Source organism: Lolium perenne, chromosome 5 (assembly GCF_019359855.2).
Source record: "Lolium perenne isolate Kyuss_39 chromosome 5, Kyuss_2.0, whole genome shotgun sequence".
Taxonomy (NCBI): domain Eukaryota; kingdom Viridiplantae; phylum Streptophyta; class Magnoliopsida; order Poales; family Poaceae; genus Lolium; species Lolium perenne.
Window position 1 is genome coordinate 248,730,340 of NC_067248.2, and position 26,160 is coordinate 248,756,499.

Consider the following 26,160-nt stretch of genomic DNA (forward strand, 5'->3'; position numbering starts at 1 on the left):
CAACTAGATTTTTAAAATAATATTAGTAACATCCTACCTTAAATCATATTCATGTTTTAATAATTTCGTTACATCAGATATTTTAACATGACATTATGACTTTTTCAAAATTACTACTCATTTATTGTTAAAAAGGATTATTTTACCTATAAGAATTCGTCAAACAATAAATTACGCCTCACGATATTTCCAACTAATATCATCCAGCTAACGTGCGTACTCACTTCTTCAATAAATTAGTTCTTTTCCTCATATGTTATAATTTTACTCATACATACAATAATACTACAGTAGCAGATATATGCTCCAATCCACCTAAATTCATCCATTTGTTCATATTTTAAAATTTCACTCATACATACAATAATATTTTACTAGACTACGCAAATTCAATGTTACATGTCTAATTACTAAAGTAAGATACACCGCAGTAAACAACAAATGGTAACAAAATTTGTGCATGTACGAATATAATCAAATATCCCACATAACTCACCTTGATGTATTAGTCCTTCTACTGCCCCTTCATGCACTTAATCACGCACTTAATCACTAGCTATGCTAATTTTCTGTCTGTTCGTACGAGAGAAGCGAGGGAAGCAAGAGAAGCAGCAATAACAGCCACGCCGGAGGGACATGCCCCATCCAGAACTTGGCTTGATCTAAATGTATAGCTACAGCAGCCAAACTATGTGCAGATTGGTTACTCTCTTTTCATCGCCACTACTTGGAAACGATGACAGTTTTCTTTCATCTTCCAACTGGAGATTGTCGAGGCATTCTCGATAACATGGACCATATGAAGATCAAGAAGGAACGCCTTGGCTTTGGCTTCAGGCACGTCCTATCACTTAATCCTGACAGCATTGAGAGCCCATAGAACTTTTCAAGTTTGTTTACCTGGCATACCGGCGATATAGCACATACCCATGTTCACCTCAACAGAAGCATCAACGTTTGATTTTTTGTCAAAAAGGATCACCTGCCCCAGTGAAATGGTAAAAAGGACCACCTCTGAGTGTAAATGGCAAAAGTACCACGGCGGCACGCTAGCCAGGCGACACGTGGCGGGTGCCGCCGCCGGCTGTGGCGGCAGGCCCTGCCGCCGTCGCGTGTGGCGGCACGTCCGTCCCAGGACGCCGTCCGTTTGCGCCGTCGACGCCAGGTGGGCCCTGCCGCCACAGGGTGCGGCGGCACGCTGACGTGGCGGCTGCCTCCACCAGCCGTGGTGGCAAGTTCCCAGGCCAGGAGACAAGGCCGGCAGGCCTGCGCCTCGTTGTGCGTGCGCACTGATACCCACGAATATTTTTGCTGATTGCTTCGCTTTTGATGATTGCTTCGCTTTTTGCTGATTACAGTAATTTCCCGCCTAATTCTCCCGCTCGATCTGTCCAGTTCTCTATAAAAACAGCCATCGATGTTATTTGGTACACATGTGATAAGTCGCTATACCTTAGCCAGCATGAGTGTGCCTTACTCCGACCAGGATTTTAGGCCGATGAAGGGGAAGAATGCAAGCTTGCCACCGGGGGGTACAGCAGAGAGGTGTTAATAGAAAAGGTCCACTTCTTTGCGAAGGTGAAGGAGGTGGTGGATTTTTCTGATAAGTTCGGCATGAAATATTTCATGTGCGTTTATTACGATCATGATCCACCCGCACGAACAAGTTCATCGTCCTCGAGGCATGCGGTATGTTCTAAAAGCATAATTAAAAATCCTCGAGGCCTGCGGTATGTTTCATTAATTTTCGTTTATTAACCGTATTATTTTTGTTGCAGTCTCCCCCGCCCCTTTGCAACTGGTTTCACTGGATAGACCAGGAGGAGCCGGATTGGGCGCGCCGTGAGGTGGAGGAAAAACAGAGGCGTGCATGGGCAAGGTTCCATGAGGAGAAGCGTTTCGAAAAGGCTATTGCTAATAATAAAGCAGAAAGAGAGAGACAAATACAAAAATTAAGGGCAGAGCAAGCTCGAAATCGCGAGGTAAATCAGAAGCGGATGGATGATGAGGCTGCACGTAGGTATGCAGAGGAAGAGGTGCGCAGGGAGGCCCGTGAAGCGGAAAGGAAGAGATTAAGAGAAAGGGCTGCTGAGGCGCAGGCAGCAGAAGAACGCGGCGACAAGACTGAAAAATGGCCACGCTGGACGCAGGGCAAATAGAGTGATCTGTTGTAGTAACTACGTATTTTAATTTCTATTTTACTTTCGCGTTCGTATCTTAAATTCCGTTATAGTGATAAGCCGTATTTTAATTTAAGTTAAATTTCCAACTTTATTTCGGCAGATGTATTAATAATAAATGTTGATTTCCTGGAAAAAGTTCGCGAGTAAATTTTCCCGCCTAAAGTTCCCGCCTTATTTTTTCCCGCCAAAATTTCGTGCCATGAATTCCCACCAAGATTTCCCGCCTTTTCTCTGAGCCGCGTGCTATAAAACCCCTCCCCGGGCATTCATTTGTTGTACACAATCGAAGTCGCCACAAGATGGCTCCTCGGGGAGATCGTAGTTTTACTGCACGTATGGCTGCTCCTCTTATCTCCTCTCGTCGCTTCGCTTATGAGTGCCAATAACATAGACAATGTCGAAGATCTGGTCACGAATGTGACCCTCCTCGTTGAGGTAGGCAAGCTTTTTTCTAAGCACGCAGGTATGCCTGGCCGAACTCCGGTGGAATTACGACAAGAGCTTCTTAGGTTGCAAGCAAGGTTTGAGAAGAAGAAACCGAAGGATGAGAAGGAACAAGAAGAATTTCTAAGGTATCCATATACATGGGCTTCCTCGACGGAGGATGACGAAGAAGTCTTCACGCCGAGGAGCCTGGCTAAGAGCAATGAATATTTCAAGGGAAAAAGCGCTGCATCCGCTTGCGTTGACTCGAACGATGATTTTATGCCACCGAGTAAGAAGGGCAAGGCTAGTTCATCATCGAAGAGCAAGAAGAATGGAAAAATGTGAAGCTTATAATGTTACTCGTAGCGTTTATTTTAAGTTGTGGTGTTGGCATTGCCGATGTATCTTCATTTTGGTAGTAACTTAATTTTATGTTGAATTTTTTGCATGTTGATGTATCTTATTTTGAAGTACCTGTTGAATTATTATGCGAAATTATAGAAATATGTCTCATACTTAGGTCATACATAGATAGAAATAACAATAGTATGTAACAGTTCTGGACATATCAATCTTGGCGACGACGGCGTGGTGGTCTCTGCTTAGCACCAGAAAGCGACAAACGACGTGGTGAACGATGTTGGCGCAAACCACGACCGTACTGTTCATCCTCATCATCGGTGCTGGCATCATTGTTCTGTGGTTGAGTTTGTAGTACGTGCTGAGTTTGTGTCGCTGGAGGAATTAAACTTTCTTGTCCGCTCATAATGTCAGCAGCAAAGAATTGATTAAATATCCCTTGATTGTCCAGGTTGACTATAAGATCTCGCATAATATTCTTGCTGCATATGCTCACGACCCTGTGGTGGGGCCATATTGTGGCCAAAACTAGCTATCATGTTGGGCCAAGCAGGATCAAAAGATTGCTGCGTAAAAATATGAGTTGTCAGTAATAGGCATCAATGTTTTTGATGGGAGAAATTATATATTTTTGATGGGAGAAATTGAAGGAACCTGTGGAGGAGGTATATTGTAGCCGAGTCCAGCTTCCATCTCTGACCAGTTAGATTCAACATGTTGCTGCGTACGAAAAGGTTCGTAAATAATAGCCAGCATTATGGTGGCTAGGCATCTGCTCCGATGGGCCCATGCTAGGAGCAGCGGTGATGGCAAGCTGCTCCGACGGGCCAGTACTAGGGCCTGCGGTGATGGACAATTGCTCCTCTGCAATGCTCATACTACTTCCGACATCATCACTAGCTGAAATAAATTTCACATACACCATCGGCCGTCCGTACATAGCAGCACCAGGTGTGCTTGCAAACCTCATGTACGTACGCCAATTTGTATCATTTTTTACCTCCCGCAAACCCCAACGGGGAGGTCCTGTCCTATCAGTCCCTTCTACGCAGATAAGAGCCTCAACTGTCATCCTCATGCCACGCATCCCGTGACCAAATGGGACTCGGATGCATTTTCTTACATCCGCAAATGATGTGTTAACCATATCTATCACTGTAACTTCCATCGAGTCACAGTTCGAGAAATCCACCCCTCCAAATTCATCACGTACGACATCCCCATAGAACACTACCAATTTTTCCATCGTACCTACCGCACAACCAAATTTTTAAAATAATATTAGTAACATCCTACCTTAAATCATATTCATGTTTTAATAATTTTGTTACATCAGATATTTTAACATGACATTATGACTTTTTCAAAATTACTACTCATTTATTGTTAAAAAGGATTATTTTACCTATAAGAATTCGTCAAATAATAAATTACGCCTCACAATATTTCCAACTAATATCATCCAGCTAACGTGCGTACTCACTTCTTCAATAAATTAGTTCTTTTCCTCATATGTTATAATTTCACTCATACATACAATAATACTACACTAGCAGATATATGCTCCAATCCACCTAAATTCATCCATTTGTTCATATTTTAAAATTTCACTCATACATACAATAATATTTTACTAGACTACGCAAATTCAATGTTACATGTCTAATTACTAAAGTAAGATACACTGTAGTAAACAACAAATGGTAACAAAATTTGTGCATGTACGAATATAATCAAATATCCCACATAACTCACCTTGATGTATTAGTCCTTCTACTGCCCCTTCATGCACTTAATCACGCACTTAATCACTAGCTATGCTAATTTTCTGTCTGTTCGTACGAGAGAAGCGAGAGAAGCAAGAGAAGCAGCAGCTGCGCGTGAGTGAGAACTTGCTCTCTGAGGAGTGAGCAGCAGTTGCTTTTAAAGCATGCGGAGTCACACTGCTGAAGCACTTTCGGTGGTCTATTTCCTGTATCAGTCGAGTCATGTCTGCACCAAATGCATGCGAATCGGGCGAGTTACACCCATACAGCATCGAAATCATCAGCTGCATTCCCTCCATTCACGCGCCACAGCCAAAACCAGTGCTCCTCGGAATCAGCAAAAAAGCGAAGGAATCAGTGCTCCTCGGAATCAGTGCAGCAGGCCTGCTGCCTTTGTCGGGCCGGCAGCACTTGCCGCCACAGCCGGCGGAGGCAGGTGGCCACGTCAGCGTGCCGCCCTTGCCCGTGGCGGCAGGGCCCACCTCGGCCGACGGCGTAACGGCGGGCTGACGGCGAGGATGAGCAAGCGGACGTGCCGCCACAGCCCACGGCGGCAGGGCCTGCCGCCACAGCCGGCGGCGGCACCTACCACGTGTCGGCTGGCGAGCGTGCCGCCATGACACTTTTACCATTTTCACTCACAAGTGGTCCTTTTTGTCATTTCATTGGGGCAGGTGGTCCTTTTTGCCAAAAATTCTCAACGTTTATCTTTATCCATCCATCATCTGGAGCAGTCCAACTCTCTGTCTGAGTATGTTTCAGAGCACTTGCATCTAGCTGAATCTAACTTGCCATCAGTAGGACTATCGTTACACATGAGTTTTTATCGCCTTTCCTGCTTGTCTTCCACCTGCAGATAACAAACACAATGACATGGGCGACTAAAATTTATAGTGATGAACCAGTACTTAGTAACTACAACATCCGCCTGGGATTTCCTACCGCATTTCTCTTGCTGCGTTCCCCCTGCGGCTTGTTGCAGCCTGCAGGGAGCCCCACTGCACCGGCTGACCGGCCCGCGGCACAGAAAAAAAACGGCAAGCGGCCACCACAGTCCACAGATCTCTCTCCTACGCCGAGCGGAGGGAGCACGGCCGTCCTCCGCCACAACTTCGCCATGGGCGCGCGCTAGCCCCGCCTTTCTTATCCCCACTTCCCCACCGCCTATGGCAGCTGCTGCCGCTCCCACTCCATGGCACTCCTCGCGCTCCGCCTCGGCCACCACCACCTCCTCCACGCCCCGCCCGCGCAACGCCGCCTCCGCCTCCGCAGCTGCAGCAGCCAGCGCCTCGTCGTCTCCTGCAGCGCCGCCCAAGTGACCGGCGGAGGGGCCGCGGCGGCGGCGGTGGTGTGGTTCAAGCATGACCTCCGCGTCGACGACCACCCGGGCCTCGTCGCCGCCTGCGCCGACCGCCGCCGCCCCGTCCTGCCGCTCTACGTCTTCGACCGCCGCATCCTCGCCGGTGAGTTGCTGCTCGCGTCACTCTAGCCTCTAGGTGCTACGTACGGCTTGCGATCGTGACGGAGTAGAGGAACCGGGGTAGTGCACGGGGTGTGTTCGGCACAATGCTGTATGACTCCTGTTCGTTGGAGCTGATTATGTGCCTCCTTGCACGATTCAGGCGCGGCGCCGGATGTGGTTCGATCGTCGTGCTTTTGCCACATAGCTAGCGTGCCTTACTGCCTTTGATGCTTGGTTCGATGGGTTTGTCCAAGTGCACGGCAAACTAAAGCCGAATTACGCTGGCCATGGTGTCAGTTGCCAAAGCAAACTGTTCGGAGTAGTAAGTATCTGGTTACTCTTAGCATCCCCGGTTAATTTTGAACTTCACTGGCACAAAACACAGTCTGCCCTCTGATAATCAGTACTAAATGGACATACCGATTCTTTTTGTACCACATCACACTTATTGCTTCTGAGGATTATGTAGCCGTTACGGTCCCCATATGTATGTAAGTTACTGTCACCGTGTATCACATCTTATGGTCGCACAAGTAAGGTCTAAAGAATGAGACTGGGGTGATGTGCAGCAATAGTACTTCTGCTTTTCTAGAACATGCCAGCATGGTTTATCAGAAACCAGTAGATCGCATTGGATAGTTGAAACCTGATGAACTTTAGCTGACATTTTACCTCCCGTCTTACTTTTGAGAACATATATACACTTGACATTGGTATCAACTCCTTCGTCCTTTACAGGTTATTCAGATACAATGTTGGAACTGTTACTTTTTGCTTTGAAAGACCTTAAGTCGACGTTGAAGCTTCAACAGTCTGATCTGCTCATAGCCTTGGGAAATGCTGAAGATGTTGTTCTCAAACTTGCAAATGAGGTCGCTACGAAAGGTTCATGTTGAGAATTGAGATTTAAGAGTTTACGCATACCTTCCTAACATATCCGGATCTCCTGATTGGATGCGTTGGTGGAGTATAACAGGTACAAGCGGGCATCATTTATACAGAAGAGGAGGTTGAACACAGTGTGTGCAGTGTTCTAGCCGATGTTGAATCGTCTTTGTCTAATGGATCTTTTACATGGGTAAACCCTCCTGAGATAGAGGTTTGGAGTGCCCCATTGTATGACTATAAGGTAGTTAAAGTTTGATATCTGAAGTTTTGAACCTTTCTCATCATCAACTAGCAACTTGATTATGTATGGCTTGCTGAAGTGATCATTGCATCAGAGTTTGAGGGAGTTGTCAGCATCGCGCGATCAATTTTTGAAGGAGAAACTACCGATGCCTACACCTCTCTCTTTCCCAACTTTTCCTGCTCTAAATGTGGGGTTAGACACAGGTGCACTTCACTTTCACTTGTTTTGGCTGATAATTATCTTTCCTTGAACCTCTTGCTGTGTCCATTTAGATTTTAAACAGTTTCCTGTTCAGGTTCTCTACCCACACTTGAAGAACTAAAAATATTCCTGAAAGAGAGTAGAATGCCACAAGATGATTGGGTCCCTACCAAGAGCACGTCAGCAAGATCTATTCTGAAAGCCACTCTCAGACAGAGAAAGATTAAAAGTAATGTTGAACTAAGTGTCAGCGATGGACAAAACACAGAAGATATCACCACAAACGCTGGTGCATCGGGGAGGAGAATTAAGGATTCATTTTTTGCATCAGGAAGTTCACTTGAAGTTCGAGGTGGAACAGATATTACTCTGGATGCTTTAGATGCTTACTTGAAATACCTGGAAGGCACAGGAAAAGCTAGTTGGCAAGAGTATGTGTCCCTACCTGTCGTTTTGTTTAATCAGATTCTCATCCGATGACACGTCCACACGAACTGAACATTACGGAATACATACGTATCATTGTATCAACCTTATTATCTTGCTTGTATCTGGATGTTACCTAGCTCCCAGTGGAACGGATTGTTCTTTGAACCTGTTATTTGTGCAATGTAGTTTCAACGTTTGATAAAATCAATAGTTATATCTGATAACAGATCATTGAAATTCTTTGTGCAGGTTGCATGATAAAGTGCGGTTTGCTGAAACTAGGGATGGTGCTTCATTTTACACCTTGTTTGGTCCTGCAATTCAGCTTGGAGTCATATCTAGGAGGAGAGTTTACCATGAAACTATTCAATATGAGAGAGATCGCAATGCTGGTTTTCTATCACCATTTGGATACTCAACACCTACAGTGACATCGGGAGTAGATGCTATCTGTTCATTGGAGGTACTTTAACTTGATATCTCTCCAGTCCTATTTTCAGTAGCCTGCCCTTTTCACCTCTTCTGAACTCCCTAACAATCTATTTGTCCATATGAAAGTGGTCCTGGCTCTTGGCCTTGAAATCCAAAGTATGCATTGAGCGAAAATATCCTTTGAAGTTTTGGAGATGGAAGGGTTATCTTATACAGGTATAGTATATCTCTTCAAGTTCCATGTTCTCTTGTACATAGGATGATGCACTTTGCTTCCATTGGTCAGCATCCTAAGTATCAAAATTTATAGGCTGTATTACTTGTCCATGTAGTGCAAAGTAGAAATCATTGTCCTTAGATCGAATATAGATGACTCAGCCAACAATTGGAGGTCACCAACATTTCTCAAAAGGCCTCTTTAGTTGTTTTACTTTGCACTTGTGTCCTTCCACCTCCTAGGGGTTCGGCTGTACGTGGAACTCACTGTGATCCATATAACTTTCAAGTTTGGTCTAGCAGCTGGATATTTGAGTTCCTATTGTCCAATTTAATTTTAGATATGGATACCGCCTATGCAGGTTGGTAATAATACTGTACACATGCTAAATTAGCATCACAGATACTAACCAGGCTTCCAAATGAAGCATGCAACCATACCTCTTTTCTCAAATGCATATTATTTTCTTTAGAAAGCTAAAAAAGGGAGTAGTTCCCGCCTGCTTGCCCTATCTGATTGCAGGGCCTTTGGTGGAACCCTACATCGTAGGAATTGATAATTAGAATTGTATGTCATATGTATTAACGCGGAGTAGTTTCGTTCACGTAAATTTGTTATGAGATGTTATCAATAGACTGGAGGCATAGCTTGATGATCATGTCTCTAAACTCTAATGAGCTTGTATTATTACTTATTTATATTTGTTACATTCTTCATTGTATGCTTCAATAGCTGCTTGTGCACAATGGAAGTACCTTTTTTTCTTGCTCCTCTCGTGCTTATGCAATTAAATTTATAAATGAACACAATTTTGTTTAGGGGACCTCTTTCCTCATTTAAAGCTATATCTGCAAATTTGGCAGTATACTTCGGTTGGCTGTGAAGGTCCTGCAGTTCTTCTTGTGCATGGCTTTGGAGCTTCCCTGCAGCACTTTCGTGATAATATCAGCAGCATGGCTGATAGAGGACACCGAGTTTGGGCAATTACCCTTCTTGGCTTTGGCAGATCAGAGAAACCAAATGTTGACTACTCAGAACTTTTGTGGTCAGAATTACTAAGGGACTTTATTGTTGATGTTGTGAAGGAGCCTGTTCATCTTGTTGGCAACTCTATTGGAGGTATGCTTGGGTGTACGATATTGCTTGGTGCCATGCAATAAGCCAATAACTCCTTTGTTTGGAACAATCTTAATTAAATCATTCTCTTGCTGTAATATTCTCAGGTTATATCTGTGCTATTGCTGCTGGATTATGGCCTTCTCTTGCAAATTCTCTGGTTCTTTTGAACTCAGCTGGTTCAGTTGTTCCAAGTTACTCCTTCATCCCGTTGAATAAAGTAAGGCAACAAAACTTCACTCGAATTACTTTGATTTAATAATGTTTACCGATTATGTGCTGTATAATATTTATGGGTCAAACATGAGTAGTGATATTTGCATGAGTTGAAATGGCATAAAATACTATATGTTTGCTGTGAAAATCGAGAGAATAATTTTATTTTATCATATTAATTGGCTGAGATACTGACTTTTCATATGGTTGGCATCTCTCATACATGTTCATGTCTCTGCTGTCCCACAAAAACATTTAAAACATGTGCAGTATAACTTTGTAATATTTGTTTGATCCATATCGATGTTTTGTGATGTTTTGTTATGTAGTAGCATATTGTCAGCGGTTAAAAGCTCTACTGTGAAATTGATTTGAATTTTCAGATGCTATGCTGATATTAGTTTTTCTAATTATGGAAGCATTCACAACTCTGGTGACACGTATATTTGGGTTAGTTTTATGGCTCAGATATACTACCTCCGGTCCACTTTAATCGACGTGTGAGCGTGCCTACCAATAAGCTGATGTTACCTTCCCTCAGCGTCATTTTTTTCAGACCGGTGGGAGTATATCATTGATACTTATATTCAACCAATGTCCCCAGAGAAGTATGATATGGAAGAAATAAATAAAAAACGCATAATTTCTGCATTGTGACATCTGAGCTGCATTTATTTATATGTTAAATCTAATGCTGTCAGATTCAAATACATGCAGGAAGGACGAACCTCATGGCTTTCAGGATTGCAGGCTCGCCTCCTTTTGCTCTTTTTGAGGTCAAGGGCAGGAGGCATTCTCAAGAAATACTATCCTACTGTATGTGTATCTTCAAGTGTGTACCTATTTTAAATAGTACTCCCTCCGTTCCGAAAAGGCTGTTGCAGATTTGTCTAAATTTTGATGTATCTATACACTAAATCGTGTCTAGATACATCCAAATTTAGACAAATCTGAGACATCCTTTTGGGCGGAGGGCTGCCTATTTGTTACTATTTACTAAGCAATACCATCCTTTTCGCTTGTAGAGAACTGAACGGGTTGACAAGCCACTCGTGGAAGAGATTATAAGGGCTGTATCCTCAGATCACACAGTATATATTTTACACGCTTAATTCCCAGCTTGTGCACTGTATATTCTGCATACTTTTTCCTTGACAGACAAATGCAGTCATATGACCCTGGTGCAACAACAGTTATTGAGAGCATATTCAACTTCAATCTTTCAATTCCTCTTAATTTTCTGTTTGATTCTTTTGGAGGAAACATCTTAGTTATTCAGGTGTGTGCCTAATATCACTCACAAACATCATATCCGTTCACCAGTGCCTATTTAGCGACTGTTGATGTTTATGAGGTTAACCTTCAACTTCTGTTTCTTTTGAAAAGGGAATGAAAGATCCACTTATAAAATCCGAGTCATTTGTTTCCATGCTTAGAGAGCATTGCAGCAAGGTTCAGATTAGGGAGTTAAATGCAGGTGACTGAATTTTCTCTTTCCCTCCCACCCCTCCTCGCTTTTCATGTTTGAATTTGTTTCTCATGATGAAACACAACAGGTCATGCTCCGCATGATGAAGTTCCCGATGAAGTAAACTCCTTACTGTCTGAATGGATGAAAGTGAATGAGACTGAACTTGAGCCAGCTTTGGAGAAGTCCAAGGCGATTTAGTTAACAATTAGAATTCACGGAACCCTACCAGTGGGCTGTATGTGTAACATCATTGTCAGAACCATTTGGTAACGCATTGATACCATGTACTTCCAGCAGTTCCGTAAAAAAGAGAGCACGAGTTGTTCAGAATGTGCCAAATTGCATATGTACATCAGTTCTATGTTCCACGGCATTATTTTGGCAACCGCAATTGAAAGAAAAAAAAAAACTAGCATTGGGCCTTTTTCTAAGACATTGCAAGTTGGCAGAATGTGATATGCAATTTGCACTTTCAACTGATTTATTAGTGGTTCCTAAAGTTGGTTTTGATTATGGATCTGGACCAGAGAATCAACATTGAACCCCACAGCACAAGTAATGCCCAATCTAATCATACATTCTTTTGATCTCATTGTGTAGTAGTAATGAATACACGTGTACTTACTTGCACTCCACTTGTTTTATTAGACATGGCATAGATGTAGACACTTCATGAATATTCATACCAATTGGATGTACTGCCCTTTCTATTTCCTTTTTTCTCTTCCATATTCTCAGGGAAGCCAAATGTAATCACTTCACTGAACTGTCCTCCAGCATAATGAATTGTTGGAAGTTCTATTTCCTTTTTTCTCTTCCATATTCTCAGGGAAGCCAATTGTAATCACTTCATTGAACTGTCCTCCATCAAACTGAATTGTTGGAAATTGGCTAGTGTCTTTTCCATGGTAGGTACTAGGGAGTTTTATCTCCCAAGTGCTTGGCCCAGTTTAAACCTCAAAGACGACGAATTAATGAATTGTAGCATCATTAGTACTATTATTATTATCTCTTGGTAATTTTAATTATCCTTATCTTCTCCTTTTGATGTTGTATAGAAACTCTTTTATGATATACTAATAGGAAACATTTTTTTTCATTTGGTATCACTGAAGCCTCTAGGTGCATGCTTACAGCCTGCCATCCTAAACAGTCCTTGTTTTCCTTGTTGCTACAGAAAGGCGTCTTCCTTGCCACTGAACCATTTGGTTTCATCATCCTGAGCATGCATTGCATCATCACAGCATTTACCAGGTTCCATTCAAAGGAATACCCTACCAATCACTGACGACCTTCTTCTCCCTCGAGAAAGAACCGAGCTTTAGTTCTCCATGACAGCAACCTATCCACTGTTCTTCAGAGTGATATCATGTCAGTCATGAAAGTCACTCATGAATGATACACGCTGTGCCATTAATTTGTCCTCTTTTGCTTTGATGTCCAATCTTCAGTGCTTGGCTTTGCTTTGCATCGTAGAGAATCTTGTACGTAGGACCAGCATCAGCACTTGATATCCTACTTAGTGCGTACTTTCTACTTCTTGTTCTTTATGATAGTCTACAGTATACACACTTGACCATAATCTTATCTAATTATACAGGTTAATACACAAACTATAAGCATGATGATAAGGTCTTTCATGATGAATCTACACGCAGCTAGACACTCATTTTCTGGTCGAAGTTTGGAAGGTCGCGACATGTATTATGAAACGACACCTCAAAAACACCGAAGGGGGTATCTGTATCTCATCATGCACGTATGCTTTAGTTGGTGGAGGCCCTCTGCAAGATCTCGAGACATGGGCTCACATCAGTGACGTTAAAATAAAAAACAAAGCTGTGACTGGGATCGCTCAACCAACCCACCTTATCTATGCTGAAGCTTTCACCTTGTCTGGAGATCACCAAATCTGACGGCGACACAGGCAGTCCATATGGAGTCCAAAAGGTGTCAAGTTACAGTCTTACAGATGACCTATTCCTTTTGGCAAGCTAGCTGCTCATGTCCCTGCCGAAGTTCATGTCCCCCTAATGATAGGCTAAGAGACAAATTGCACAGGAGAGGCAAGCAAGTTCTTGTTCATGACCACACACCAGCCACTGGACTGTATGCGTGCACCATCCAATACAACTATATTGAGTCACCCATGAAAACTATCACCCAATAGCCTCTCTGTACAATTTCTACATCTGCAACCTTGCTAGGTTAAACTATGGCCTCCCTGATGCACTTTTCTATGTCTAACCTGTTGCAAGGCCACAAGCCTTATTTATCTCATATGTGTGACTTAATTCTTTTGCTTGACCCTGATACCTGTGCATCAGGTACACCCTATTGAAATCCGACCTTGCGACCAAGGTTTTTTACTTGATTGAACTTTTTCACCGGTGGGCACCAGTATTTACGGTTTTCGGAATTACCGATCAAAGTGCCGTCCGAGATTTGTCAACCAAATTTGTACAAAATTTATATATAAAAAGAACTTTAAGTATAAGCAAAATTTTAAAATACTGGTGAATTTCGTCCGGCAGAAATATGTCCCGTTCGTCCAATCACACGTGAAGTGTACAAGCTACTACCAGTGGACTGTGCTGCGTTGGTGTCGCTGTCAGCTTTCAGGTCAATTGCGCCCTCGTGCTAGCTCGTGCTCGCTCTCGACCTCTCGATCGTGCTATATCTTTCTTTAATTTGGCCGTTTCTTACGCTAACCTCCTCGCGTGTCTCTCGACGTGTGTTCAAGATTTCAAGTGCTTAATTTTCGGTACACGAGGGACAAACACACTGCCTGGTCTGGTAGCACGGCCATATGCTTTACCACTGAACGCGACACATCGTCGTTTCGGTACGACTGCAACTGTTCAAGCCTTTGCACGTCTATAACTTTTTTAGGGACACTCCACGTGTGCATATATCATCATGTACTCCACAAGAGAAGTATGGCCAAGAGATAACCAGATAAGCTAGGCAGCCAGCTCTCCTCTAAGTTGCATCGTTTCTTGCTTGTATTTCCGGTGACTTGCATGCAAATGATATGCCAACTTGAGCTGGATCGACAGCTAATAACTTTGACTTCCGATAACACGTCCATTAATTAACTTCACAAGTGAACATACATGCACGTATTGATTGCAATCTAGTACGTTTGCAACATGCATCTTGCCAACTTGAGTATTCAAAAAATTGCTTCAACATAAAAACTAGCAAAGTAATTTGACATCGATTAGTGTGTCGTATGGAGCTAGAAATGGCAATCCATAAAGCTGGGGTGATATTTCCCCATTTCGAAAAAAAGAAAGAAATGGCAATCCATCTCATCTTCGTTGCCAGTTTTTCTTTTTTATCTGCATTTGAGGATGGCAGGTCAATTGCTTGGGCTCACGGATTGGAATTTCAACCGTTGGAGCTCTTTCACGGTTAAGAGATGGTGGATCTCCAGCACAAATCTTTAGGCAGCCCGTAGAAGGATCATTGCCTTGCTTATATCATGCTTATCAGTGCATGAGTTTTTAGAGACATCCCCCACTATGACGATGGTCATCTTCACTAATAAGATTAAAAAGAAGCAATCTTTTGAGGCATCGTTGGAGAGAAACATCTGGAAACATCATACCGCAGAAAAGCTTTTTCCCTTGTTCAAAAGGTATTAAAAAATCTTATTGATATTATAGACACTAGCTACATCATTTTCTATGAAATCAGCATTTCAAGCAAGTCCCAGATTTATAAATCCTTTATTTATGGTGGCAAATGCATCCGGCCAAAAGGCCATCTCATTGTCATGCGCGTCTCCTCTGTTATCTTTTTGATTCTCTTGTGACCTCTGGTAAGAATATGAAAGCCCATCACATCTCCTTAGCTTTTTTACATTTCACATCCAATGATTCCGTTTTTCTCTCGGTCTTTTACTCTTTACCACTTTCCCTCCAACAAATTGCTTGCTTTGAAATTTAAAGCAATGACTTATAGTGCGACAAATGTTACTAAACATTTTATAGTTACAGTACAACCCTTGCATCATTAAATTGACAACATTGTCCTAAACAATATTATCGTGCTAACGATAAAGATTAAAAATAGCAAACTTGCAAATAGGTAACTAATCAACCTACACAATTACTGTAATGAACCTCACTAACTATGAACATAGAAAAGTATATAAAAAATATCTTCGCTTAATTAGTACTCAAGTTAAGCACCACATATGCATGCGATTTGCACATAATTAAGGATGCTATTAAAGATGCAACATAGCCAATAATATATATTTATTGTAGTGTCTCCAAACAAACTAGCTGAATTACCCGTGGCAGAAAATCTGAATTAGTTTCTATTTCATATAGTTCTACTACTTACTTGTTATAAAAATATACATTCTAATAATTAAAGACTATAAATTCATCTTAGTTAATGTACCAATCGATTATGACATTATAACTTAAGACTATTGAATAAATGTGTTAGATCATTTTCTCAGATAAATGTGTGACTTTCTAGCTTCTAAGAGTTGATGGAAGCTCAGTCCCATGTATTTGCAAGAAAAAAAAAGATAGACATGCATTTCTCACACAAACATTTTGTATTGTAAACATCTACATACAAGTAGACCAATACATATATTTATGACTTCTACAGCCTCTCTCTTTGAGAGGAAACATATATTTCTAATGGAACAATTTGATTAATCCCCTTGACCCACAAGGGAAAATATGCAACACAATTACACTAACCTATGTATCACTCAATTCTTCAATCTAAGAATTAAATGGATCCAGATGAGAGAGAATCTTATTATCTGCTCCACTATACAACACATGTTGGCATCTTCTCCAACCGTTTGCTAGCTAGATGTAGGTAGACCACTAGAGATTTGATCTGCTTGAGTTGTCGACCATAGAGACGTCCACTAGCAAGCTCGATTCCTCTACTCCAAAATCTTGGTAGTCAAGCAACCAGTCCGTAGCTCTAACGATGTCCCATGGGGTGGTAGCGGTGATGATGTTGAGATCGTCGATGTTGTCACTAGCTGTTAAGTGAAGCCACGACTCATCAACAACGCCAATGGGCATGTCCTCCTCCTCTTCCATCAGCCACTTCACCAACGGGTCCTGGTCATGGTTAGTGATGCCCACACTAGTCGTAGTGTTCACGATTGACGATTCTGGCATGCTAGACTCTTCCCCAAACGATGTAACATCCTTGTCTGTGTCAACGTGTTTGTTCTCTTGTTGGTCGTCCATAGACTTGGATTCAGCTGTGACGGTGGAGGAATGTGCGGATGTGGTAGTGGGGCTTTCTTGTTGCGGTTGTTTCCGTCCGTCGAGTGGCTCGTGTGTAACAGGATCTATGCCCATCTTGATAAGTTTCTTCTTGATGTGTGTGTTCCAATGGTTCTTAATCTCGTTATCTGTCCTTCCTGGTAACTTGGCAGCAATCTTGGACCATCTGCATAGAGACAGACAAAATTTACATGGCATTCACATTTTAGGAATGAAATTCTCAGGATGCGGTCAAACTTCCATAACTTTGATGATTAATAAATAAATAATATTCAAATTGACGAGAGGAGTTTGGCACGTACTATTTCACGAAACCTTATTTGCAATAGTCATTTATTTACAATTTTCTTCTAACATATACAGATAAAATGGTCAAAGTTCTCATATGTAGTTGCGACGAAATGTGTATCTGTTAATTCATGCTATGGTGCAATGCTTAGGTAAAAGTGAAAAAGAAACTTTTTACGTCCTTCTCGTGGTTGCTTAGTGCTACTGCTTACCAAAATTCCTTATGATGATTAAAAGTTCACTATGCATGTTTTCAATTATGTACATAGCGGTATATATGCATGTTGATAACTACTGAACACTTACATGGAAAAACGTTTTGCTGATATGGAGTACAATAAGAACTAAGGTTCACTCTCCATCACAACGACATCATCTGTTTCTTTAAGCTATCTGTGTCTGAGTAGTAGTAGCCTTTTATCAGTGACAAAATAACGAAGTGGTTGGTAGAGTGAGCGAGAGTGGCCTTTAAAAAAGTTTGAAGTGCTGGGCAACTTGACCTCAGCCCGATGCTTTCCATTTCTGAGTCCAACAACGCTAGGTTAATTTTCCTCAACCCCACAAGCAAAGCTAGTGGTGTGGCTGCTAGCGCACTCATCAAGATAGTGATGGATACAAGGGGGAAAAAAAGCAGTGGCCATGTTTCTGGAATTTTCTGCAATGACATATTGTAAGCCTGTCCGATTGTGTGGCATTACTTTCTTACAGGCACATTAAAATTAATTAATTTTCCTTTTTTTGGGGAAATAGGGACATAAATTTGTGCTGCCTAAGAACTGGAGTCATATGGACCAATAGTTGTCTTATGTATTTTTTGGATTTGAAGATAATTCTTTGTGTGGGTAGCACCATCATTTTTTTTTGCACAATTTAGTTTTCAAAATATCAGCATCAGTTGGTATGATAGGGGATCAACGACACACTAGTAATATAGCTTCTGTCTAAAGCTAGTTCTATGAATGTGTTTGATGTTTCATGTACCTCGTAAGACTGCAATAGGTCACCTGCATGTCACGCTTCAACTCTTTGACATAAGAGGAGTGCATGCCACCCTTTGGAAGATATAATTATTGAAATCCAAAGAATTTGCAATACGTATGTTTGTCATCAACCTAATTAGTCTATCATTTCTATTTATTTTGTCTAAAATATATAATAGCATGTGTTTGGAATGTGAGACTTTGCCAAAAAAGCATTCAACAAATTTATTCAGTGTCCGCAATAATTAGGAAAAGTGAATGGTATAAATTTGGCCTTAGTTTTTCTTAGGCATAGGTTATCTAGAATATCAGGCACTTTGTACTTTACATTTATATGATCTACATAGCCTGGATGGCTAGGAGGTGTTGATACCTGCCCTGCCCTGCCCGTGAGATCTTAAGTTCGAGTACCATTGCCTGCTCTCTCACTTGTAGGCACCCAAATTCTTCTATTAAACTGCTTGGAAGCTGTCTAACCTCCAAGTTGCATTTTTTAATGATCTGCATGCTAATTTAAAACGCAATTTTGAGAAACTATTTCTAATCAAGTACGGGAATTCAAACATAAATGGATTAGTTCAATGACCCAATTAAATAATTCATCTTTCAGTGATGTTATGTTATGTGTATTATAACTTTTGCCAATCAGACTAAACCTTCAGTAGTTGCGATATCATTTAATATATGAATTCTAAATGGCGTTTAGACATTGACACATTATTCAATATACACCTTTTGACCAATACTTTTTTATTAAGAGTGTATTGGTAGAAATTATGAAACTTCGTATTATAAGAGTTTTTATGACATACTACCTCCATCCCAAAGCTTAAGGCTTATTGTTTTTGAAAAGTCAAAGCAAGTAAAGTTTGACCAAATTTTAAGAACAATCTATCAACAAATATAATATTTTGTAGATACCATACGAGAATATATTTCATTTCTATCTAATGATATTAATTTTGTATTTTGCATGCTAATAATTTTTAGTAAAAACTTAGACAGACATAGTTTGAATTTCTAAAAATAATATAAGCCTTAGCTTTGGGATGGAGGTAGTAGCTAATTAACTATACTGTCTCCGATCCACAATAAGTATCGGTAATTTAGTACTACTTTAGTACAAAGTTGCAGAAACCACCGACATTTATTATGGATCGGAGGGAGTACTATTTTCACTTATAAAACTAAATATTTTCCTATATATTTATAACCATAGTCGAAATATTTTTTTTTTGAAACCTATAGTCAGAAAAGTCTGACTACATGCTTTTTAGGCATCATGGCTGTCATATATATTGACAAATGGATGTAGTATTTTGCAGCAAAATTACATGAGCTTACTTTAATTTAAGGTCCTAATGGACTCAATTTAATAGTAAGGTACAACTTCTAGTACTACTGTGTATGCCGAGTCTGCTGACCATAATTGGTTTCTGAAGCAACAAAGTGTATTTCCTCTCTCGTTGAGGACTCCTATCAATCGGCCTGCAGGCGGTGCATCCGCGCAAGCTCTTAACTAATCTACCAATAGCATGCCTACGTCGCTACTATGTCATGCACACGCACTGACGGACGTAATCGCTAGCTTATAGTACACACACACGAGTGTGATCACGTAGTTAAGTTTACGTGCGTCGTTTTCAAGAAATATTAGCTGCGGTTGGCGTTCGATCATGATAAGGTGATTGTGCGTACTGTATATTTTTCTTGAGGCAAGTGCCGAAGTGCGTACTGTATTTTGTTTAGGGCAAAAGTGCGTACTGTATTTGGTTTTATCCTGTGTGGAGATAGCTAGTAGTCTCTCTTGTATGCGTAACTAAGCGCACATGCAGGAATATTACTTGCCCGTCATAAACCTAGAGATCTTAAACCCTACTTATAGTCGTCTCGATCACATATCGTGTATGTGATAATAGGTACTCCATATATGTTTGTTCAGAAGTTTATGCATTTGTAAAACATCCACGACCAAGAGATGACGACGATGAAAGCCGCTAGCCGTGTCCGTGTGTGCGTCGATCGAGACCAAATGATTTTTCAACGAAAAATGTAGTGCAATATCTGAGAGCAATTGGTAACGATATATAGTTACGTACCTGTTGCCGAGCTTTGCGTGGAGGTCGACGACGAGCCGCTCCTCGTCGTCAGTAAGGAGGCCGCGCTTGAGGTCGGGGCGGAGGTAGTTGGTCCAGCGGAGGCGGCAGCTCTTGCCGCAGCGCAGCAGCCCCGCCATCTTGGGGACGGCGCGCCAGCAGCAGCGGCCGCCGTTGCCGAGGATGAAGGCCATCAGCTTCCTGTCCTCCTCCGCCGTCCACGGCCCACGCTTCACCCCCAGCTTGTCGCAGCACGGCTGCCGCCCCATCGATCGACGTACGTGGTCCTGGGCTGCCGGCGCCGGAGAAGAGCTACGTACCAACCTCGGTATGTGACGGTGGTAGCTAGCTAAGGCGAAGCGTGCATCGACGAGAAAGGTGCGTGACAAGTGCGTCGGAGCTGCAATGGAGATCGAGCGCGCGTGTGAGTATATATATAGTCCCGTTTTCAAGCTAGCTCTCTTTTAAGCTGCGGTGTGGCGACAGCGACGGCAAAGGCAGAGAGAGTGAGGAGACAGGCCGAGCCCACGAGGAGCACTTGGTCGATCTGATTCTGAAACACTCTCACGGTCTTCCTTTGCGCAAAAGCTAGCCAGCCACAAGTCTGCCATTAACAAGAAGCTAGCTGCTTTTCTTTTCTCAAAGTTTCTTCAGCTGAGCACATCAAGGTACACTAACCCGGACCACCCACGCACACGATCGAAGGCTACAGTCGTCTGTTGCGCATGTCTGCCCGAAGGTCTTCACCAGAATGAATTTCCTCTCGAAGTTCGTCTACTTCAACATCAACAGTACTAACCCGGACATGTCAAAAAAAAAAAAAAAAACAGTACTAACCCGGAGTCCCGGACCACCCCACGCACAAAGCTAGGCTAGTGCTACAGTTCGTTGTGTTGTGCCTCAAGCCCTCAAGTCTTAATCTGCCGCTCCCGTTTTCCACGCCCACACGCATGTCACCTTCAAGTCCGGCGTGCCGTGGTTGCGCCCTTACGCAAGGATACCATCAACCACCCCGTCATCCACCCCACACAACAATCGACCCCAGCAGCAATGTAGATGTGGGGGAGGCAAATCCATGGCCTTTGCGTGCGCGCAAGGCGCTGCCACTAGCTACCTAGCTCTCCCTCCCGGCCTCCGGGGCTCCGCCGCGTGGCTTCTCGTAAGGCTCCGGCAGCGTCTCGTGTCGGTCATACCGTCTGCCCTGGCGGCGTCGCCTTCCTCGGACATGTAGTAGACTGTAGTTACCCAAGCTAAGTTACCCGACCAACCAACAAACCAGGTCAAGCGAGGACGCGTGCGGCGAGAACCAACCCGATGACGACCCCAGGTACGACGACTATATACGCTGTTGTGTTTCGATCGAATGGTTTGCACTTTGCAGCGAGGGCAAGTGCACAGCTACAATGTCACTCTAGCTAGCTGTCCATGTAGAGGGGCAAGTCCAAATCCAGTTTCCTAATCATGTTATGTATCGAGAGGTGCCTAAATTTTTGTACTTTTTTTTTTTGAAACGGAGGCAAAAGCTTTGCCTCATCGATTAATTAAGCAGAAAGTGCACAGTTTTTAGGAGAAAACCGGGCGAAAACCATACAACAAGACCCACCGTAGGGCCAAGTCCCCACACGCCACGCCATAAAGGTAAGCCCACGCAAACCCACTACTGATACAAGCAGACGACACACTCGCGAAGACAAGCTTGCCATCCAACCAAGCCGGAGAGAAGACGCCATGCTTACTATGGGAGGAGCAGGACACTCCAACATAGCTGAAGAAGACGAACCGCTCCGAGAACTGCGCCAAAACGACCTTGTCGCCCTCGCGACACAAAGTCGATGTCCTCAACACTGTCAAGATGACGAACATTCGGAGCCGCCGCTCCGACATACCGCTGCTCCGTCGCGCCCTGCGCATCCACCAAGACCACCACCTTCCGGAGCCGCCGCCCCGACGTACCACCGCTCGCTCTCGAGATGCAACGCCGCACGAACCGTCCACCCGCAACCCAAGCTGCTCAGGGCAAACGACCGCAGACCACGGTCATCACACCAACTCATCCGGGGCCGCCGCCCCGACATAACGTCCGACCGTCCCCACTAGGACGCGACCGACCGAGCCGACTGCCCTGCCGCCCACACGGCTAGGGTCGCCACCCAAGTCGTGGCAAGCCGCATCCCCGCACCATAGAGATGCTGCCGCACCGCCTTCCGGGGCCGCCGCCCCGGCTCACAGCCACCTATCCGAGGCCGCCGCCTCGACATCCTCCAACCCGTCCGGCATGGCAACATAGCACGACAAGCAAAACCACCACCGCCGAGAGAAGGTCAAGCGCTTCAAGACGACGCCTCCAAGAAGGGAAGCGACGAGACCGTCGCCGTCGCCCGCACCGGCCGAGGCCAGAGCTTGGGTTTTCACCCGGAGAGCATGAAGCCTTCAATGCAGGAGAGGTAGGAGCCCCACGACGATGCCTTCAAGAAGGAGAACGGCGCCCCAGGGCATCGTCATCGCCGGCGCCGACCGAGTCGGGCAAGGCTTTCACCCGGAGCACCATCCTACCAATTTGCCAAAGCGTCCTTCAACGGCAGTGCAGTCAAAGCATGCCGGCCAGCATGCCATCGCGGAAGCCCACCATCCCGTCGCCGTGCCCTAGAAACCCAAGTCCACGAGCACCCGGCCACCGCTGCAACACCATGTACCAACCATGCAGCAACCTCTTGCAACAGCCACCATGCCCGTCGCCCCACGCCCGCCCTCTACAGCCTCGCCGCGGAAGCCAAGAGGGAGGACGCGACCACAGCCCCGACCGCCACCAGCCGCAGCGCGACCCCGTGGCAAGCCCAACCAGGCCCGCACGAACCCATCTGGGCCCGCGCGCGCGGCCTTGCCCGGCGGCTCCGCCCGCAGCGCCTCCACCGCTCCCTGGCCGGCCACCACCACGCCCGCACGCAGACGAGTGCCAGCAGCCCCGCCCGCGCGCGCCCAACCTCCGGTCCCAATCATGGAGGCGTCCCTCCAGATCCTCCGCGCCAGGAGCCGAGAAGGGCTACGTCCCCGCCGCCCCCTTCACCGGCGTCGCTCGGCTTTGCCCGGCGGCTGCCTCGGGGGGCGACGAGGAGGGGGAGATGGTGGGGAGAGGTTGCGGCGGCGGGGGGCTAGGGTTTGCCCCCCCCTGTCGCCCGGAGGAGACGACGAGGGGAGCGGGCGGGTCTTGTACTTTTGTACTCGTTACTCAATGAAAAGTGGAACTCTCTACATGGGCGAATCTTCTATACACGTTTCTTTGAGGAATTCCTTGGATCTAATGTATAATTTGACTGCACAAAAATGAAAAGGTTGATTCAGTCTTTATATTATTAGAGTCATAATATACGGATCACCTGTAGCTTGGCACGAATAGTGTTAATTAGGTCGGTAAGAGTTGTACTCCACTAACCTTTTGCCACATTTGAATCACGTATTGGCAATTTGTCCACTTTTATTTGAAAGCTAAAGAGAGCTGGAATGTGCGATCAGCCACGCAGAAACAGGTCACGGATGCCGATCGCCTTCCTCGAGCCTGTAGTTCTAATTGACATCCGTGCAATCCAACCAAATCCCAGGCGTCCTGGCGTTTATCTGTCAATATCAAAAGATGATGTGTTAGGTCTAGAGAGAAACACTGCCTTGAGGATGGTACCCGGCAATAAGTCCTTTCAGCTACATATTATGCAGTTTCAATATGCGATTTCCATCAAAGGAACAAAAACATTATCTACCGTGGCACAATTTTTGTTTCAATCCAGCTGTAACAAATGCAGCAATTTCTACTCACTACCGTCCATCGCCTTCCTTAGACCTGTAGATAGTAATTGACATCCTGTAATAAGCAGTTCGACCAAATCCCAGTCGTGCTGGCGTTTATCTGTCAATACTGAAAGATGTTGTTAGGCCCACAGAGAAAACACTGACTGGAGGACTGTACCCAACAATGAGTCCTTTCAGCTAGCAATATACCTCATGCTATTCTGTCACAAGGAACCAAAACAATTATCCATAGTACTAGCGTAATTCAGTTCACCCCGGGCACAATAATGCAACAACCTCTCCTCACACAATTCTAAAACTTGGATTCATTTTATGAGATTATTTTCCAGACAACGTACAGAGAAAAGGAAAAATGGTGATAGAGAAATGACATGTGCAGACAAAGTAACTATCTGCAGGTACATTGCCGACATAGCAACTAGAACAATAAATGACCGCGTCCTGTAATGAAAGAATAATGTCGATTTGGTGATGTCATTTTGCGAAACTGAGTCACTCTGAAGAATCTTATCTGCATTAAACATGTCGAGTGTGGACTGATGTGGTTCACATCTTAGCTAGGTCGCTCTGCCAATAAAGTGTATCTCTACACTATGAAAAACCACATGCCTTAAGTAATTTTGTGCAAGATGCAAGAGAAATGTATATGTATATGGTACTGAAGTGGAAACAACATGTGTAGTTTTGGTAATAAGATCAGAATGTTATGCAATTGCTCTCATGATGATATTCAGTTGAGAAAACTGATCATCATAGCACAAGGCAGGAGCTGTGTTCCTGTCCTGGCACTTTGGAACTACTGAATAACATGATGAAAGATTTAACTTTGTGGTATGGAAACATAATACTACAAGATCATTTGAAAAGAAGTTAAACCCAGCTACCAAAGAGAGAGGTGAGGTTTCTATAAACTTGGAGAAATAACTAGAATTTGCCATCCTAAGAAACATCAGATCGATCTTAAATTATATACCTACGGAGATGCAAATCTTTAACTTGTTTGAAATTTGCATTGAAATGCTATAAGAGCATAGATCAAACTATAACCTTTTGAATCTAAGATTATCAATACTTCTACATTGAACTGCATCCACACATGTGGGTACATTAGACTTTAAATGTTTCACAGACCCATTTGAGATTTTACAGTGAAGAAAGATGATGGGGCTACGCTAGTAACAAAGAAGATAATGGAGAAGAAAAACTTTGATAGAAGAATGAGATTCCTCTAGGTGGTAGGTCACCTTTCTATCCTGTACTGCAAGGCTTACACCACAAGATGACAAGATCTAAGGCAGAAGCTAGCTAGCAATGGAGTATGTGTTTCAAACGCTTAATGATTCCTTGTAACCCCACCACATTTGCATTGATTGCACAAATGAAAGGCAATAAACAACCAGGTAATGTCATCTTATTTCAGTGGTCAGTTCATTTGAAATACTGTACTCAGAGCACAGGTGTCTTCATGTGACCAATTGCTTCACTGTATTACCTGACGATCTCTTCGCTCCAGTCTTCTCTTTGTGTCTCAGGTCAGATCAGGTTATTACATACCTACTCTCAGGTGCCGTGGGTTTGATTCCTCAATGGTTGGCCATTCAATGATATGGAGAACGTCACATAACAGCAAATTTAGTACTATCTAGTGTTTGCGCACTTACCATCGACAGTAACAAGATGACAGTGCGTGCAATGTCTTGTAGCCAGGAAGTGTGATTTTCTAAAGCGCAAGATAATGTCAAACCCGGATGGTTCTACCTACAGATAGACTAGATCATGCCATGGACTACAGAGAGAGGCCATCTTTTAGACATACTGTCAGATTAGAAATTTTGAACTAAACTGTAGTGAAAACAGCTGAGAAATTCTGTCACCAGATAGCATCGGCTAAATCCACTGAATAACAACCTGGACTACCAACCTTCCAGCTAATTACAAAGCATGAAATCCAATGTGGATATATGATTATAAAGCACATTTCAGTAATCAGTAGCCAGGAAAAGGTCAAATCTCATATCTGAATCCGTTTAGCTTTGCTGTGGCATCTCGAATTCATGTTTCCTGGGTATATGAATCCCCCCCGGAAAAACTGTACCCCGTACTATCCTTCACAACCAGTTGATGAACAGGGTCGAAGTGCGTGACTGAGAAGCTAGGGAATGTTGCTTCTCGAGATCAGAGGGAGACCGAGCCGGGAGGGGAGACCGGACGGATCGTGGGGGTTGGTAGGCAGACGGCGGGCCGTGGAGATCACGACCTCAGCCTCAGCCTCAGCTTCAGCCTCGCCGTCATCCATGCATCCACG

The 26,160-nt window shown here is 43.7% G+C and overlaps 2 protein-coding genes across 4 annotated transcripts; one reads left to right on the top strand and one right to left on the bottom strand.

Annotated features, from left to right (window-relative positions):
- Positions 1-5,765: 5,765 nt before the first annotated feature.
- On the top strand, positions 5,766-11,741 carry LOC127302593 (uncharacterized). Of its 2 annotated transcripts, none has more exons than XM_051333088.2 (14): positions 5,766-6,198; positions 6,936-7,069; positions 7,174-7,326; positions 7,421-7,532; positions 7,625-7,961; positions 8,209-8,422; positions 8,518-8,607; positions 9,472-9,727; positions 9,832-9,944; positions 10,658-10,756; positions 10,966-11,013; positions 11,109-11,219; positions 11,327-11,417; positions 11,497-11,741. In XM_051333088.2, exons 1-14 carry the CDS (start codon positions 5,928-5,930, stop codon positions 11,607-11,609), a joined length of 2,142 nt encoding a protein of 713 aa, XP_051189048.1. In that variant the 5' UTR covers positions 5,766-5,927; the 3' UTR covers positions 11,610-11,741. The 2 variants fall into 2 exon arrangements, with proteins under 2 accessions (XP_051189048.1, XP_051189049.1); XM_051333089.2 differs by having other exon boundaries at positions 6,060-6,198; positions 6,936-7,082.
- A 4,230-nt stretch (positions 11,742-15,971) lies between these two features.
- Positions 15,972-20,466, bottom strand: LOC127302594 (transcription repressor MYB4). Of its 2 annotated transcripts, XM_051333090.1 has the most exons (3): positions 20,058-20,466; positions 18,332-18,466; positions 15,972-16,856 (listed from the first exon to the last, which is right to left on the bottom strand). In XM_051333090.1, the coding sequence occupies exons 1-3, from the start codon at positions 20,321-20,323 to the stop codon at positions 16,274-16,276; spliced, it is 984 nt and encodes a 327-aa protein (XP_051189050.1). In that variant the 5' UTR covers positions 20,324-20,466; the 3' UTR covers positions 15,972-16,273. The 2 variants fall into 2 exon arrangements, with proteins under 2 accessions (XP_051189050.1, XP_051189051.1); XM_051333091.1 differs by lacking the exon at positions 18,332-18,466.
- Positions 20,467-26,160: the final 5,694 nt, after the last annotated feature.

What these genes read in the sequence shown, in the direction of transcription:
- LOC127302593 (XM_051333088.2), top strand. Translation starts at nt 5,928, where the DNA reads ATGGCACTCCTCGCGCTCCGCCTCGGCCACCACCACCTCCTCCACGCC. An exon ending in TTCTCAAACTTGCAAATGAG is followed by an intron (nt 7,070 to 7,173) that starts GTCGCTACGAAA and finishes GGAGTATAACAG; the next exon opens with GTACAAGCGGGCATCATTTA. An exon ending in CCCCATTGTATGACTATAAG is followed by an intron (nt 7,327 to 7,420) that starts GTAGTTAAAGTT and finishes TCATTGCATCAG; the next exon opens with AGTTTGAGGGAGTTGTCAGC.
- LOC127302594 (XM_051333090.1), bottom strand. Translation starts at nt 20,323, where the DNA reads ATGGGGCGGCAGCCGTGCTGCGACAAGCTGGGGGTGAAGCGTGGGCCG. An exon ending in CACGCAAAGCTCGGCAACAG is followed by an intron (nt 18,467 to 20,057) that starts GTACGTAACTAT and finishes GTTTTAAATTAG; the next exon opens with CATGCAGATCATTAAAAAAT. An exon ending in TCACGGGCAGGGCAGGGCAG is followed by an intron (nt 16,857 to 18,331) that starts GTATCAACACCT and finishes GTCTCTATGCAG; the next exon opens with ATGGTCCAAGATTGCTGCCA.